This window comes from Falco punctatus (genome assembly GCF_963210335.1).
Source record: "Falco punctatus genome assembly, chromosome: 5".
NCBI classification, from domain to species: Eukaryota; Metazoa; Chordata; class Aves; order Falconiformes; family Falconidae; genus Falco; species Falco punctatus.
The window spans coordinates 81,175,136-81,190,872 of NC_137584.1; the positions used below are offsets into that span (position 1 = coordinate 81,175,136).

Consider the following 15,737-nt stretch of genomic DNA (forward strand, 5'->3'; position numbering starts at 1 on the left):
CACCAGGGCTTGTTCGTGTAGATCTGGTCATTGGGCTGGACCTTCAGCAGGCTCTGACTTGTCTCGTCCTTGCTTTGCTCTCCATATAGTGTAAGTTGTGGAAGAGAAGATAAGGTGGTTTGTCTCACTGAGCTCCACCCAGTCCCTCACGCTTGATTCAACAACAGATAGTTTCACTGATGTAAGATTATCAGCAGAAAGGCCAGTGTACTGATGGTACAAACCATGCTTATTCCCAGGAGAGACTGGTCATCCGAACAAAAAGCTGTACTGCCTAGGAAACCTGGCTACTTAAAAACTTGTGCATGTCTCAACAGTTGCCACCATCTCCGTGCATGTCCTACCTTCATCTGCCGGTCCGTTCACTGCTGTGCCCCTCCTGTTGTTGCCAGCACCTGACACCTTCCCTCTGTCATCCTGGAGCCTGGGCAAAGAACGAAGTGGAAGGACTCCTAAGAGGCCAAGCCGTTAGCCATCTCAGTTCTTCCCAAGTGCCCTGCGGGAAACCTGAACTAGAAAATGGCAAATAAAACATGAAAACCTCTCCTTTCTTAACCAAATGAAGCATTCTTACTGAATTATCAGATGCTTTTCAGGTGGCCTTGTTCCTTTTAATGCATGACAGCGCAGCCTTGCTCCTGCTAATCTTTTTGCTTTTCAGCTTGTTCAAAGCATTCACTATGGAGCCTGGTATAGCTTTATATTTGTTTTCTGCACTATAATTATACTGATAATTCAGCTAAGATTAAAGCCTCCTGGAGGTAAGTAGAGCAGAAACACTTTCTCTGCTATAAGGTAATTTTACTACTTACCTAGATTCCCACCCCGCCTTGAATAGCGCACGTTGCTGAGCCTGCTAACGCCACGCAAGCTGTGGTCGCTTGGTTTCTGTCTCAGGCTGCTCCTGTTGCCTTCACCTGGGCTCTGATCCACCCAGGTCTGTGTCTATGGCTTAAAAATCCACCTTCTGCCCAGCAGGGAACTCAGAGCTAGTGCTGCTGCTTCCATGGTACCATTCCTTCATCTCCTTTCTTCCCACGAGAACAGTAACCCCCATCCCCTCCCTTCTTTAAAGTGCTAAATAATGCCACTTGAGAACTTCAGTTTGCCTGGATTTTAAAAAAAAAAAAAAAAAAAAAAAAAAAAGCAAGTGTGAGAAATGTATTAATATTTAATCCAAACAATTTGCAAGAACTTGAAGCTACAGTTAGATAGCCATGGCCATCTGTTGTGAGCAGCAGAACAAGAGTTTATTTAATAACTTGGAAAGAAAAAAGGGACTGCCAATCACCTATAGATTTATTCCTTAATAAAGCTTGCACAGTCTTTGCAGAGGGAGATCCAGGTGGTGAAGGAGACACTCCAGACCGTGCTGGTGCAACTTCAGCCAGCCAGGGAGACAGGAGAAGAAAAGGCTGGAGACTTCCTCTGTGACAGCTGGTGTCCAGGAAAACAAGACTTGAAGGAATAATGAGCAGGAAGAGCTGGTAGGATGACATTAATTCACAAAGGGCTGCTTTTAGTAACTGAATACTGTTTTACCAAGCCTCAGGGATCTCTTCTCTCCCTGCATAACTAATAACTAAATCAATTATGGAGAAACAGAGCCTGGAGGTCTATCATCAGAAGTATTCTACACAGCCTCACATGTTTTGGCACAGATCGGGCGACAGCTTTCAGAGCAGAGCAGCCCCTGTAAATGTGTAGATTACAAATTGATACATTTCATTTCAAGTGAGTCTGCAAAGTTGCCTTTAATGTCAGTGAAATGTTCTCCTTGAAGACTCATAAGCAATATCTGTCTTCCTTACAGATTTAGTTTTTTCCTTGATTTAAAAATGTAGCATTAAAGCTGGAACATCTAGTATTTCTTGAAAAATAGCTGTAAGAATAGTAAGAACTGTTGGGGTTTTTTTCCCTTTGGCTTTAACAGCTTTCTTACACTGAAAGGATGAAATTCAAGCTAACCAAGTTCTTTCAACTGAAATTTGGGCCTCGTTTACTCTGTGGCATACGAGTACAGTGGAGGTAACTAACAGCAGCCCCTATAGCAGTAGTTAACTCGCTTCATTTAGGTATTAATATAAACTTGCTTTAGTATTACAGGGGTTGTAAAGCACAAAAAAATTACTATGTTGGTGATTTGTGTTCCTTATATTTAAATATTGTATGAGCAGTAAGTCATTTAAGTCTCCTTGTAAAGTTTATTACTACTATTATATTGCTTTGATCTTCCTTATAAACTTCAGAAAGAACGCAGATTTTTTTTTTGCAGTAGACATGTGTATATATACATACTTAAAAACATATTTTTATAGGAAACAAAAGCAATATTCAACTGAAGCCAGCTAATATGAATGACTTATATTTAGATCATTCTTCAAAACAGTTAATGCCTTCAGGAATTCATCATGTACTTTTACTTGGATACTAGTACGTCTCTGATGTCACAAAAAAATCTGCTTCTGCCATTTGTTGCAAAGAGAGAGAATTAAAAAAAAATATTTTTGAGCCAGTAGCCTTACAATGTCTTACAACTCAGTACTGTACTTTTTTATATTATTTTTCTGACATTTTTAGAATGATATTTTTCTGCTGCTTCAATTATTCGCTTTGTAACCACATTGTGAAGGTTTTTACAAATGTTGAAAGTCATCGGACTACTAGCCCCCCAAGATCGTGTTCGTTTTCTGTGTATGTTTTGATTCTAGTTGAAGCTTCTACCTCAATGTTAAGTACATCAGGAGGGAGGGGGGGAAGCACCAGGCAGCTGAGACATACCACAGGATTATAACTGCATCCAGGAATGTACGCTTGTCAATCCAGGGGAGCAGAGCAGAGGTGGTTTCTGTAGTCATCAGATCCTCAGGGTGGAATTACAGCCCTGTAATTCAAAACATGGTTGACTCTTCTCATTGTGTAATAGATGGGCCAGTACCTGTGCTGTGGTAAAGACTCTTGAATCTTCACCTTGCGTGGACTCCACTACTCTGTTCCCCATCCCCAGTCTCAGATGGAGATCTCTTGCTGCTCTGTTTGGCAAGTTCCATTCTCCAAGCTTCTCTGGACAGTCCCTGTTCAATACCTACCTCCCCATAGTAGTTTTGGCACTTTTTGAAACTCTTCCAAGCTGCTGAGCAAGGCATTTGTCTCCATCTCAAGGCAGCTTGGGCGGCAGCCTGTGGCACCCTGACATTCAGCCCCTGCACAGGACCGGCTTCCCCCTGGGACAGCCTGGCTGGACACACGTAGCGTGGCTGCTACAAAGTGCTCATGGAAACCCACATGAGCTCAGGTAAACAGAAAAGCACGGACATTGACAAGACAGAGCTCTTACAGCCATTTCCTTAAGACCTGTAGAAGGTCCTTGGTTAACACCACAGAGGGCCCAGGTACTGACTTTCCAGCAGTGAAGAGCAGTTGTATAGGACGATGAGGACGCTCCCAGAGATGAAGGCCAGTACGCTAAGGTTGTATGACCCACCTCTCCCCACACAGAGGGGTGTGTGGAGTTTTGTCCTTTGAGTAAGTAGTGCTGCACTGTGAATAGCTGGTGGGCTAAGTGCCTTAGAGCCAGGGTCAGCCACAGCCGAGTTGGGAGTTCTGCCTCCTTGCGAGGGCTCACAACAGGGGTAGTAACCAACCATCGCAGGGGCGGGAGAACCCCTCTTCTCATGAGCAAGCTTTCTTGACATTCCTATTCAATTTAAAAAAAAACTGTATGGCTTTTGTGTTCTACAGCTTCAGAGCACCACTGCATTTTAATAAAAACTCAACTTACGCAAGCACTCTAATAAGACACTGAACTCCTGAGGAGAAGGAAAACTGAATCAGTCATCATTCTTGTCATATTTGTATCTGTTAACATTTATTTTATACATAATGGGGACTACTACTACTTTAATTTATTATTCCATTAACTTCACTGTTTGTTGTGGAAAGTTAGAGCCAGTAATCATTCCTTTTCTCAGACATGCTGAATAATAAGCATACTAAAAAAAAAAAAAGTATACTATGCAATATATCAGCTGCCTTTTATCTGTGGATAGAAAACTTTCAAATAAAGTATGTTTTTAACTAATCCAGTATCTGTTTGCATTCCGCGCAGCATACAAGATTTTAGAAATTTCATCCTGGGGAGGCAGCGCACATGAGGATGGGGGGAGAGGAAAGGAGAAACCATGTGTGTGACCATCATTGTGCTGTTGACAGCACTGTTTCGTCTGCTTGGGAAATTCTGTAATGCCTTCCGGAAACAGTCTAAAGATGCATTCAAGACTACAGTCTCACAGCAAAATTGTAGCTATTTTCAGTGTGAAAGGGAGAGAAAGATCACGCAGTGAGCTATACAGATAGCTAAAACCCGCGCTTCAGTCCTGACATGGCTGAACCAGTCTGGCTGTGCAACCGAGTCCTTCCTGCCTGCCCCCCTCCATTCCTCACCTATGGAGAAGGGTTGAGGGAAGGGAGGTGTGACTGTGCGCTGGCTACAGCCATATCTGAGGTGAGTCATGCTCCTGCACACCCTCACTGCCATAAAGACAGGTAGGAGAGCACCTGTGGTGTCACAAGGACCAGTTTCACACATACTTGCTAGGACTGTCACCTCCAGGTGACTGGTGCTTGCCACCAGGTGGAGGTGGTGCTTCCCACCACCTACAGACAATTAATCTTACCAGAAATAAGCCCCTTTCCCACCTTGGATGTGTGCTGTGCTTGTCCAAAACCCCAGCCCTCCAAGGTTTGAAGAGTACACACAGAGGCATATAGGCTTTGTGTGCAGAAACCTTTGCCACTGAAATAGGATCATAGAACCGTTCAGGTTGGAAAAGACATTTGAGGTCATCGAGTACAACGACAATCCCAGCACTGCCAAGTCCATCACTAAACCATGTCCCCCAGCACCACATCTACACATCCTGTTAAATACCTGCAAGGATGAGGACTTCACCACCGCCCTGGGCAGCCTGTCCCAGCGCTTCACCACCCTTCCCGGGAAGAAATTTTCCCGATACCCAACCTAAACCTCCCCTGGCGCAACGTGAGGCCGTTTCCTCTCGTCCTGTCGCTCGTTATCCGGGAGAAGAGACCGACCCCCGCTGCCTACGGCCCCTGTCAGGTGGCTGCGGAGAGCGATCAGGTCCCCCCTGAGCCCCCTCCTCTCCAGGCCAACCCCCCCAGGTCCCTCAGCCGCCCCTCACAAGGCTGGTGCCCCAGCCCCTGCCCCAGCCCCATTGGTTTTCCAAAGCACATGCAACGGGCTGCTCGAGGAGAGCTGCACCATGAGGAAGCATTTCACCTCAGTCAGTCCATTACATGTGCTTTGGAGGAGGAGGAGTTGTTTGTGTTCAATATACACACATGCACCCTGTGTACAAACATATTCTCAAGGGACTAAAGAAGAAAGCAAGGAGGGGACAGCACCCCCACGGCGGCATGTGTAGCTCCAGCCTAATATTTCTTTTCACAACCAATTAGCTAATCCATTCTTTCTAAAGTGTGACAGCTCAGGCTTTTGCTATCACTACATGTTAAATCAAGATAAGCACATCTTTTCTAGAGCACTGGAGAAGGCAGTTCAGTAATGGGTCCCAGATAGGCAGTAGCGCTGGAGAGAGCTCCAGGGTGAGATTAGAATAAGCCTCGTGTATCCTCTTAGTTTGCTATCCTATTAGAAATGAGACTGGGACCAAGAGATATTTTTTTTTTAGTCTCTGAGATTAACATGCTACGAAGAAGCTCTGAAATATTATGCACATGTGGATATTTCTCTGCACGGTTAAGGAAGATAATGCAAGTTTCTGGAGAGATATTAAAGAAGAAAAAAAAAAAAAAGAAAAAAAAAGAAAAAGGGGTCTGTGAATATAGGAGACTCTGAACTGGAAAAGCAGCCAAGCCAGAAGCCACAGTAAAGCATTTCTCTCAAATTTCTAATGAAGGCTGGAATATGAGGCCTGGGAAAAGAACATCTGGGGCCGAGTGAGTAAGGAAATGTCTGACTTCTTCACATGCACGGCATTCAGTCACTCCCCTTGTTTTCTTGTCTGGAAGAGCAGTGTCCTAGGGAAGGGGGTGTTGAGGCATTGTCAAAGACACACACAAAGTCAATACATCACCAGGCTATTTGTTCTTATAATCGCCTGCAAAGTTGAACAAATAGTTTATAATAATAAGCAGCTGTACAGGAATACTGTGTGGAGAAAGAGAGAGAATATTAAAATAATCAGAGTCACAGCTAGGAGACACATGATAGATCTCACTGGATAAATGGAAAATTAAAAGACCTTTCTACAGTGACAATCCAATTTACAAGAAAACCTTCAAATCTATTACTTTTCTGACAATGAGACTGTGAAATAAATGAAGCACCTCTAGATTTTCTTGCCAAGTAGGCTCAAGATTTTAAGTCTATCAGCTCAATCCCAAGACCTAAAGCTTTGTGCCCTCTCTCCGGCTTCCCTGTAGAAGCAGCCCCAGTGCAAGACTCAGCAGCAGCAGCCTGGAGCCAGGCACAGCTCCACGCAGGAGCTCCCCCAGGGCACTGGGAGTCAGTGACACACAGACTGGGTTAGACGTGCCAGGGCCAACCCGTTTCACTCCTTGGCAGGTGGGAGAGGTGACAGGGTTGCATTCATCTCACTATTTCTGTGCTCTTCTAGAAACTTAAACATTTTCTTACCGTTTTTTTGCTTTAAAGTTTCTTTTCAGAAAGTTCCTTATGCATCCCTTCATGACCTGGAATTTGAAAGGACCAGGACTGTTTAATTTTACCTGGCTCAAATACCGTGAGGTCAAGCAATGAGACATATTTGTTCTTAGCTATCGTCTGATGGGTTTGGATCACAGTTCACTCCTTTCCTTTCAAGAATGTGAGCTCCTGGAGCAGCAGCTGGCGGGTTGACCAGGCTCTTTCCCCCACTTAGATGGGCAATGCTGAAGATGGCACTGCCATCCACACACGGACCTGACAAGGCTTCACGAGCACTGCCAACTCCGCTGTCCCCACAAAGTAAAAGCAGACAACATTTCAGGAAAAGAAGTACAAGAACAGTTGGAGATTAAGAAAAACTAACTTCCTTACACAGAAGACCAGCAAAGCTCAGTACAAATAACTTAGCCAACTAAAGACCGAAAGGTGACCCACTCACATCCTTTAGTATTTACATGGGGAAAGATTTCTGATGCCTGCTGGCTGCTTCACCTAGCAGAATCAGCCACAACAAAAAAATAAGACATTTCTAGCAGGGACAGGAATTGACTATTGGAGCAAGAAAGGTAGTCTCTCAAAGTTAAAACACGGTTGGGATTTTTTGTGCTTTTTTTCTCCTCCCCCCCTCGAAGTTGTGAAGAAAGCCCTCCTGCATCCCAGATGTAGTAGACTCTATTCAGAAAAAGCCACAAGGCAGGTCCATATGGCCTGCATGATACCATATGGTACTGAGGAATAGTCACATTGCTTTACCTTAAATACAGGCATTTTCGTTAATGGCTTTAAAGAAAAAAAAAAAAAAAACCCAACAAACGAAACACAGAAAGAAGAAATGCTTTGATAAACTTGTTTAGCCACAGAGGTGGAGGACAGGGCAGCTGGGTGTCTGTTAATTGGAAATGGCTATTTACCTACTCTATGATCTTGACCTTAGCTCAAAAGGGCAAGTGAGAGCCAAGCATTAAGGAAGGGCTTATTGTAAATCGCCCCTGGATTTCACGACTGAAACAATTACAAAATGGTTTGGAGCTCGACTAGGCAGAAGCCTAAGGTTTTGAGCCAAATTTCCTCCCTCCTAGAGGCACGCAGGTTAAACAGGGCTGGGGACACGTTTCACAGTGCAGCACCAGGCAGGATGGGGAGATGCTGATACCAGACTCGGTGGCTGGGGAACCCAGGCAGTGCTGCAGCACTCACTGTGCCCAGCCCGAGAGGCAGCACTGCACAGCATCCTCTGCAAAAGGGGGAAACCCAACCGGCACCGCAGCCATCGGACACTGCTTGTCTTGGCTGATGGTTCTGGCATTTGATCTACCTATTGCCACTTGTTTTCATTAAATGAGAAGAAAAAGGTGAAGAGCACCCTGCCTCTTACAGCCATACGTGATTAGTCACTGCTAATTTTCTATAATGAGTTGTAGCAAATGAGGCCAGTCTCTCTCCATTAATCCTGATGGAAAACATTTCTTCTTTGCCATCCCATCAAGAACCCCAAATTCTTTGAGTGAATATGTGCTACAGCTGTACCAAACCCCCAACTGTCCTTGAAACTTCTCTCTAGCATCATGAACAGAAGGCAGCAACACAGAGCAGCTCTTCCAGCCCAATAATACTCCTTGGTTATGACATGGGAACAGTAAGGCATCACCAGCTTTATTTCCTTCTTTCTACTGTTTATGTTTTTTATTGTCCTGAATTGGAAATGTAGTATTGATTGGGTCTGCTTAAATGTCAGTGCTTAACAATCCTATTAAAATACAGAAGGTCTTCTGTAGTGGGAAAAAAAAATAAAAAATGGAAGAGCAATGTTGTCTCCTGAAAGATAAATAAATCACCAGGCCTGGTTAACGTCTCCTCTTCCACAGCCTTAGTTCTCAGGCTTTAGAAAGTTCTTCCCAGAATATACATTGGGGCCAGGGGGACAATCATTCAGCAATTTCTTTATTCATTTTCCCTATAAATTGGTAACAGAGCCTGCTTATTTTTCACAACATACATTGGTAAGCTTCAAGTTTTGCCTTTACAACTGCTAATGGTTACTGGACCATTTATTATGGGAGGTGGTATTTAGCTCTAGGAGTTGAATCAATAGGATAAAATAATCCAAACTCCTGTGTACACAGTCCTCTACAGCGACGTGGCTGATGTCTCATGGACAGGAGCTCCCTGGGTGCTTATTGTCCCCTCCAGTCAGTCTGTCCCTGGATAGGGGGGCAGACACATGTTCCCCCGCATTCAGCCCTTTAACACGTGGCTTTGTGTGTCCTAAATAGTGCACAGATTTGAAAGAAAGGAGCAAACATTATACTGGAATTCAAGGATTATTTTTTTCCCCCACACTGTTGGTCATCTTTTCATTTCATCTCTCCTCTTAGATTTCCCTGCACAGCATCCTGCCCCTGCCAGGGGCTGGCACCTCAGCTGTGAGACAGGGTGGTTGTGGCAGCCCTCAACCCTGCGCTCCGTAAGCGTGCACGGGCACACACGCTCAGTCTGAGGGGATAAACAGAGCCCAGATGCTTCACCCTGACTCCTTTGCATTGAAGCCTGCCAAAAACCTGATGGCTCAGGGGAGGCAGGCATGCCCGCCAGGGATTAAGGATGCCCAGAGGTCAGCTCAGAGAAAGCTGTGTGCAGCGGAGTCTGGCACACGTCTGCCCTCTCAGAGGTTGAGACCAGCCTGGCACAGAGCAGACATGCTTGTCTCTAACCACACACCCAAAGTGTCTGCAAGTCTTCTCCCTATCCCTGCAAAGCACTGACAAACCACCACCAGATAGGCAAGAAAGTTTAGTTCCACCAACCGAAGCGGGATGCAGAAGGTGCGTTTGGGGCAGGCAGGGGCTCGCCCCAGCCCTTCCCGTGAGGGAGGAAGAGCTGCGTGACCCTGCCGGCACCGCACACGCCTGAGTACCCAGCTCAGGCTCTCACGGGGGCTTGTCAGCTGCAGTAACACATCCACACACCTTCTTACCCATCTTGGCAAGGGCCAAGCAAACTCATCTGCCTGGAGATACAACAAAACCACATTCAAGAGTCAAGAACAGGTTGATTCTCCATCTGGCCCTACCAAAGCTCAGCTGTGTGATCACAGGCTTTCTGCACCTCGCTGTACCAGGCTCAGCTCTATGAATACATCAGCCCTGCACGGTGACTGTGCAGCTCAGTTACTAGTCTTAAAGGACTTTTGAGAAATGGGAGAGGTGAACCTCTCATACCTGATAGGCAGCTCCAAGCTATCCCCAAATAACTAGTAGTGCTGCCCTCACTGAAGGGAGATGAAAGGGCAGAGGTCCTTGTCCCTCAGGGCTTTTAGGCACATCAATGATTTTGAGGCTATAAACCTGAGTCCGTAGGAAATTATACCAGTGCCTTTACTATAAAAAACATGGCATGCTGTCAAGGCTGTCCAAGCTGAGCTTTCTAGTCAGTCTTGCTTTACTAATGCTAGGATAAAATCCACATGCCTCTCTATTCTTGCCAAGCTCAACACTCACTGGTTGGCAGCCAGGTCTCCTGGGAACCCCCTACGCAAGGATGCACTGTGCATCTGGCACAGGATGCCCATCAGACCCTTTTTTTGGTCTATGTCTCTTCTGACTTTGGACACCAGTTTGATTTTGAAAATGCCTACAAGTGCTTCAATGAGGTTTGAAGTAATTGAAAAAACATCATGGTCATCTGCCGTTAGGCAGGGATTTGCATAACCCTGGGTCGATGAAGAGGAAATTAAATGCATAACACATCTTCTATAAAACATGTGGCATAGGAACAGAAAGACTGTGACTACACAAACTGCAAAATTCAGCACCCATTAGAAGTCTAGTCTTTCCTTATGTCTTGGTGACAAGACTTCAACCATATGCTTTTGTTAACCTCTCTCAGCGTGTCACTGAATGCAACTTAATTCTCACCCAGAGGGAACAAGTTGCTCCAGCAGGAGCCCCAAGTACAACAAACACCAGTACTGCAACCCCCAGCCACTGGCCAAGGGGTTACAGTGCTAGCATGAAGTCTCACCAGGTGGAACACCTTCCCACATGCTATTTTTGGGTAAAAAGAGGACTTTACTACTACCATTCAGATGGTGGAATGATGTTTCTCTGCATCTGGGAGAGACCTGGATGGATTTTCAGCAGACAGCGTTCATATGGGTGAGTCCAGGAAGCAGCTCCACTTCCTGCAGCATCAGCTGCTCCCCAAGAGCCTGATGCTGATTTTCAGCTGCTCTTTCCACCTGCTGATGCCCTCTGGAGACCTTGCCTCCTTCTTCAGTTTCCCCTTGCAGATATACAGCCTCTCTAAGAGTGTAAGAGTTTATAGCTGTCAAAGGGAAGGCTTCTCCTTCACCTCAATACACACATCCCCACCCTGCCCTCTCCTAGGCTAAACATCGAGTTTTGAACCAAACCCCACCTGCCCTTCCAGGCATGGTAGGCAATCTGACAGCTTTCAAACGTAAGAGGCAAAAAAAGCCCAGAAAGCAAACTGCACGGCTTTGTTGAGAGTTTCAGATCTGCCAAGTGTTCCCTGCCACTTCTAATCACAAGTCAAAGTAATCCTCTAAGAGGTTTTGCTGGAGGGAGCATTACAGTGTGCAGGATCGTGCAGAGTTCTCCAAGGAGAGTCACAAAGCAATACCAGGAAAAAAAAAATGAGGCAAGAGGCACACCACCGACATGATTCCCAAATTCTGCTCTCAAAGTGTTAGGGAAACCTGAGATTAGACAGATATTCACACAGAATTCTCGTAATGGCAGCCAGTAAGTGCATTTCATTTCTGAATTGCACCTTTACAACCAGAACCAACCCAAACATAAGATTTAAGCACAACAAACAATTTACTGTCCGCTTTTGGAGTAACAGCTGAGCTGCTTAAGGAAATCTTAACCTAAGGTAACAACAAGATAAAGAGCTCTGACGTCTGCAGCCACATTCCTACAGCATCCGAACTCTGCTTGGCCTCTTCGTGTCTCTCTCCCCCCTTTGAAACTGGTATAAGGCAGTCTTCTCTTAGTTCGTCCGTTTTGTGCTCATAAAACAACAGGAATGCTGACATGTGTCACTGGAACTGCACCAGAAGGTAGGTATTGCAGAAGTACAGTACGAGCCTGGCTTCTCCAGCTCAGGGACAGATGCGAAGCTTTCAGAGGGTGATAGCAACTTGCTCTTCTTGCAATAAAGAGGAAACAGACTCAGGCCAGACACTATAGAATTGCTACAGTTACCCACAAGTCTAACACTTTTCATCCCATGAGGCAGGAGATGCAAGGTAGGTCCTTTCAAAGGCCACAGTTTAGCATAGTTTGTTTCATGGGTCCCTCTATATAAGGGCTTGTAAGACCCTGGAGCCCATCGTGTATTTCAAGGTGGCAGCATTTCCATCATTGGATTTGCGAAGGAAAATACTACCTTGCTTAGATTTTATTTTTTTTTCACCTCTCATCCAAAACCTGTTGTGAACATTTTCCCTTCAGCTGTAAGTCTACAAAAGGGCGTGGGAGCTGTTCTAATGTAATGATGCTGCACAACTGTTTTAAAAGAGAAAAGGAAAGATGTAGTCCTAGTTTCTAGCCACAATAAGGGAATAAAATGTAAATCAGCAATGCTAAAGATCATTTGGGAAGAAAAAAGGTATTTACTTTTCCAAAACAAGCTCTGTCTTTAGCCATCTGTCATAAAACATTGACAGCCACAAAATGGTACAGACTCATCCTCTCAGCAGCCTTACCATGACAGAGATGGTTATATATGAATATGTAATGCCTGCCCACACTGGTCCACAACATGAGTTACTAGCATCACTATATTAACAGCAAGACAGTGCAGAAGATGATGCAAGGAATAGGACATGCACCATGTAGATTAATAGTAACAATAATATTTTTTTAAAAAGAACAAAAAAAACCCCATCCTTCTTAGTGAAAAGAGGAGGTGAGGTAAGGAGTTCAACCACCATCTCCTCACACACTTGGAATTAACAGCAATATTATTCATTCCAGACTATTCTGTGTGGAACAAATGTCACGCTTTACGCCAAACCAAGGGCAGTAACTTCTTTCTTTAAATTCACAGGATCTGCAGCGTTGCAAACCTAGTATAAAATAGCCAAGCAGCTTCATTTACCCAAGTTCACTGACCAAGATATAAAAACCTGTGCCCAAGTGTGAAGCTAATCCAGATAGACAAGAGTCCCCCACCGTTTGCCTGGCACAGTGAGCTCATGCTGAAAGTGTTTCCTCCACATACCACTCGTTTCCATCCTGCACCCCACATAGAAGACACCTTTCTTACTCCTTGCATATCCTCTAGCCCAGCTGATAAATTTAATAACATGCACTTGCCAAGCAGCAGCCCACTCCAAGGCAGCAAAGAAACCCCCCATGCCCACCCACTTGGGGACAGGAGTAAGGAGCTCACTGTTCCCACCACTGGCTTTAATCAGCTTCACACTGAGGGGAAGGGATGGATCCACCACTGCTGATCTACCAAAACCAAACCAAGAAGCATTGAACGTGGATCTCAGCAAACATCAGCTCACGGAGAGATGTACCATGCTTCGTGCAGTAATCGGGGCAGAGATTATCTAGAGGAGGGCAAGATAATCAGGACTGGCTGGCAGACCCCTGCAAGTCTGTCTTTGGAAGGCACAATATCCCCGGTTAATCCTCAGGGTCATTCCTCCTTTGCCACCTCTCAGCCCTTTGGTACTGCTTATTCCTATCTGCACATGCAAGACCCTGTTTTCATCATGACATGGGTTAATTAACTGATTCTGACACAGTAATCACCCAGTAAAATTAGGTCTACGCTTTCTTTTTTAACACACAAATGCTGTGGGTTTTGTGCCAGGGAAGCTTCAGGCAGTGACCAGGCACACGCTGGATGGCCGTGCTGCACCTCAGCGTGCCCTGTTTGCACAGCTCCGCGATGCTGGAGAGCTGCTGTACATGCAGTGACAGTGTTCTGTGTCAGATGCAAAGGGACATGGCAGGACCAAGGAAAAGTCCGTATCTGCTCCAAATCACTCCACCGGTGTATCCCAGACATCCTATTGAGCCAGATCATGTTTTAACACATGGGACATGTTTTGTATGAGAGCTCTGGCCTGTCCCTATCTGTGTCATATGATGATTAACAAGTTTCAGAGTAGCTTTCTGACAGTCACAGAGCCTATAAGCCTGTTTTGACTCAGTAGCCACGTCATGGGTGGTGGTGCCAAATAGTCTGCAGACAAGGTGTAACAGCTCTATCAAGCCCCACTGAACCAGGGAACAGGATGCACATCCCCAGGAGTGCTGGCGGAGCAGCATCTCACGTGCCATTTTGAACGACAGATAGCAGTTTACTCTGCAAATGCTACCGAGTATTTAAATATCAAGTGCTCTTCATGAACATGATATTTCTCCTTGCCTACCCCGCGATTCCCCACCCTCAGTGCCATATTGCCCTCCTCTCCAGCTTGAAGACTTCTTAATGAAGTTTCAGTACTTAATTCTCTGGTGAGCAGCGGATAGTGTCTGTTCTTCAATATTACCCATCCTCTGCCCCGTGCAAATGCACTGCGTGGCTAAAACTCAGAGAATGTTTTATTTTGGGAAGATTCTTCTAAACTTTGTCATGATGGAGAATATTGACTGTCTTGGAGCAAGCCAGGACCAAAAGACCAGTATCCACTTTAACACCCATCAGTCCACATACCCTGAGTTAGGGAGTGTGGCTATTGGGAAGCCGTTAATCTGGACCAGCATCCGCTGTATGAGCCAGCGCGGGTACATCTCTCTCTGCCCTCCTGCTATACCCCTTGCTAGAGGTACTGCATCCCAGTGCCACTGAAATTAATAGCAGTTTACAACAGCTAGTGTCTGGGATAGGCTGGCCATGCTGCAGATCAGCTCCTGACTTGTAGCCTGACAAAGGACCTTTGGGAAGCCTGGGGAACGTCCTAAGGACCCATCCACATTTACAGAGGAACACACAAAGCTTGCCGAGAGAAATCCTGTTATTAGCCACGATGAAGATGCCTCCATCTCATAGCAGATGGCAGCATCACATGCTGAAGCATTTTTAAAAGTGCTTTATGTGCCAGGAAGCAGTCACATCAGGTTAGCAGTTCACAAGCACACTGGAGTTCAGAAATTCATTTACTGCTGTTCCAACACTTCCCAAATGGCACTTTTGAGCCCTGCTGCCCCTCCATGACTATATTGCTATTTCCCTGCCCCCAGTGGCTGGAAGATTCATTTTATGTGTTTTCTCCTCCACCATGGATTCCTACAAACATGTAACAATCAGAAAGACTCTGCAGGCTGGGTTACTCCACAGCACAACTCATCTGCCTTGCCTGCTTGTTGGTTGTTTTTTTTTTTTAAAAAAAAAAAAAGAAAACATATTGAATAGATCCAGGGTCCAACAAGTTATAGTCGCAGAAGCCACAGTAATTTGACCTCCACAGGTCGGCTTCAGTCCACGTTAGTAATGTAAACTCTGTAACACAAAACAGTCCAGATTAATACTGAGCTGCTGTTACCAGCTGATGTCATCTCACTGCTGTTCCCCAGTTAAGCAAGAAGTGTTCAATACTACAGGTGTTAAACGTTGACGTCACAAGCCCCTCCAGCATCCTCTGTTTCAGGAGGCATGGAGCATGCTCAACAGCTTAGTGGAAGTGTCAGTTACCTCAGCTGTGCCCTGATCCTTTGAGGCTGATTATTTTAAATTTATCTTTCCATCCCATTTAATAATGTGTAAGGTGTTCCAACTTGGCCACAACCTCCTTTGAGGACAGGTTGCAGGTGAATATTTAAGTAGTCACATTCCTCAATAGCATCTGTAGTTTTTAAAGGCTTGGATGAGCATATGAAATAGTGTTCGCTCTGTCCCAGCAGAGGCATTAGCAAGTTATGTCAGATAAAACATTTTTAAAAGGGTACTGTCAGGAGTATCTGAGCAATTACCAAAGCTAAGAGGGAGAGCTAAGATTCAAACCGTGAAATGCCAGCAAGCAGCCCGAGCTGAGCTGTCTCCT

The 15,737-nt window shown here is 45.3% G+C and overlaps 1 protein-coding gene across 8 annotated transcripts in view; it reads left to right on the forward strand.

Annotated features, from left to right (window-relative positions):
- Positions 1-4,085, forward strand: part of DISC1 (DISC1 scaffold protein) — a 230,003-nt gene extending 225,918 nt beyond the window's left edge. For all 8 annotated transcript variants that reach the window (XM_080388867.1, XM_080388870.1, XM_080388869.1 and 5 more), the window contains one exon: positions 1,316-4,085. In XM_080388867.1, coding sequence (XP_080244993.1) covers positions 1,316-1,471 — 156 coding nt within the window. In that variant the 3' untranslated portion in view covers positions 1,472-4,085. The remainder of the gene's footprint in view (positions 1-1,315) is intronic.
- The last annotated feature ends 11,652 nt before the right edge of the window (positions 4,086-15,737 follow it).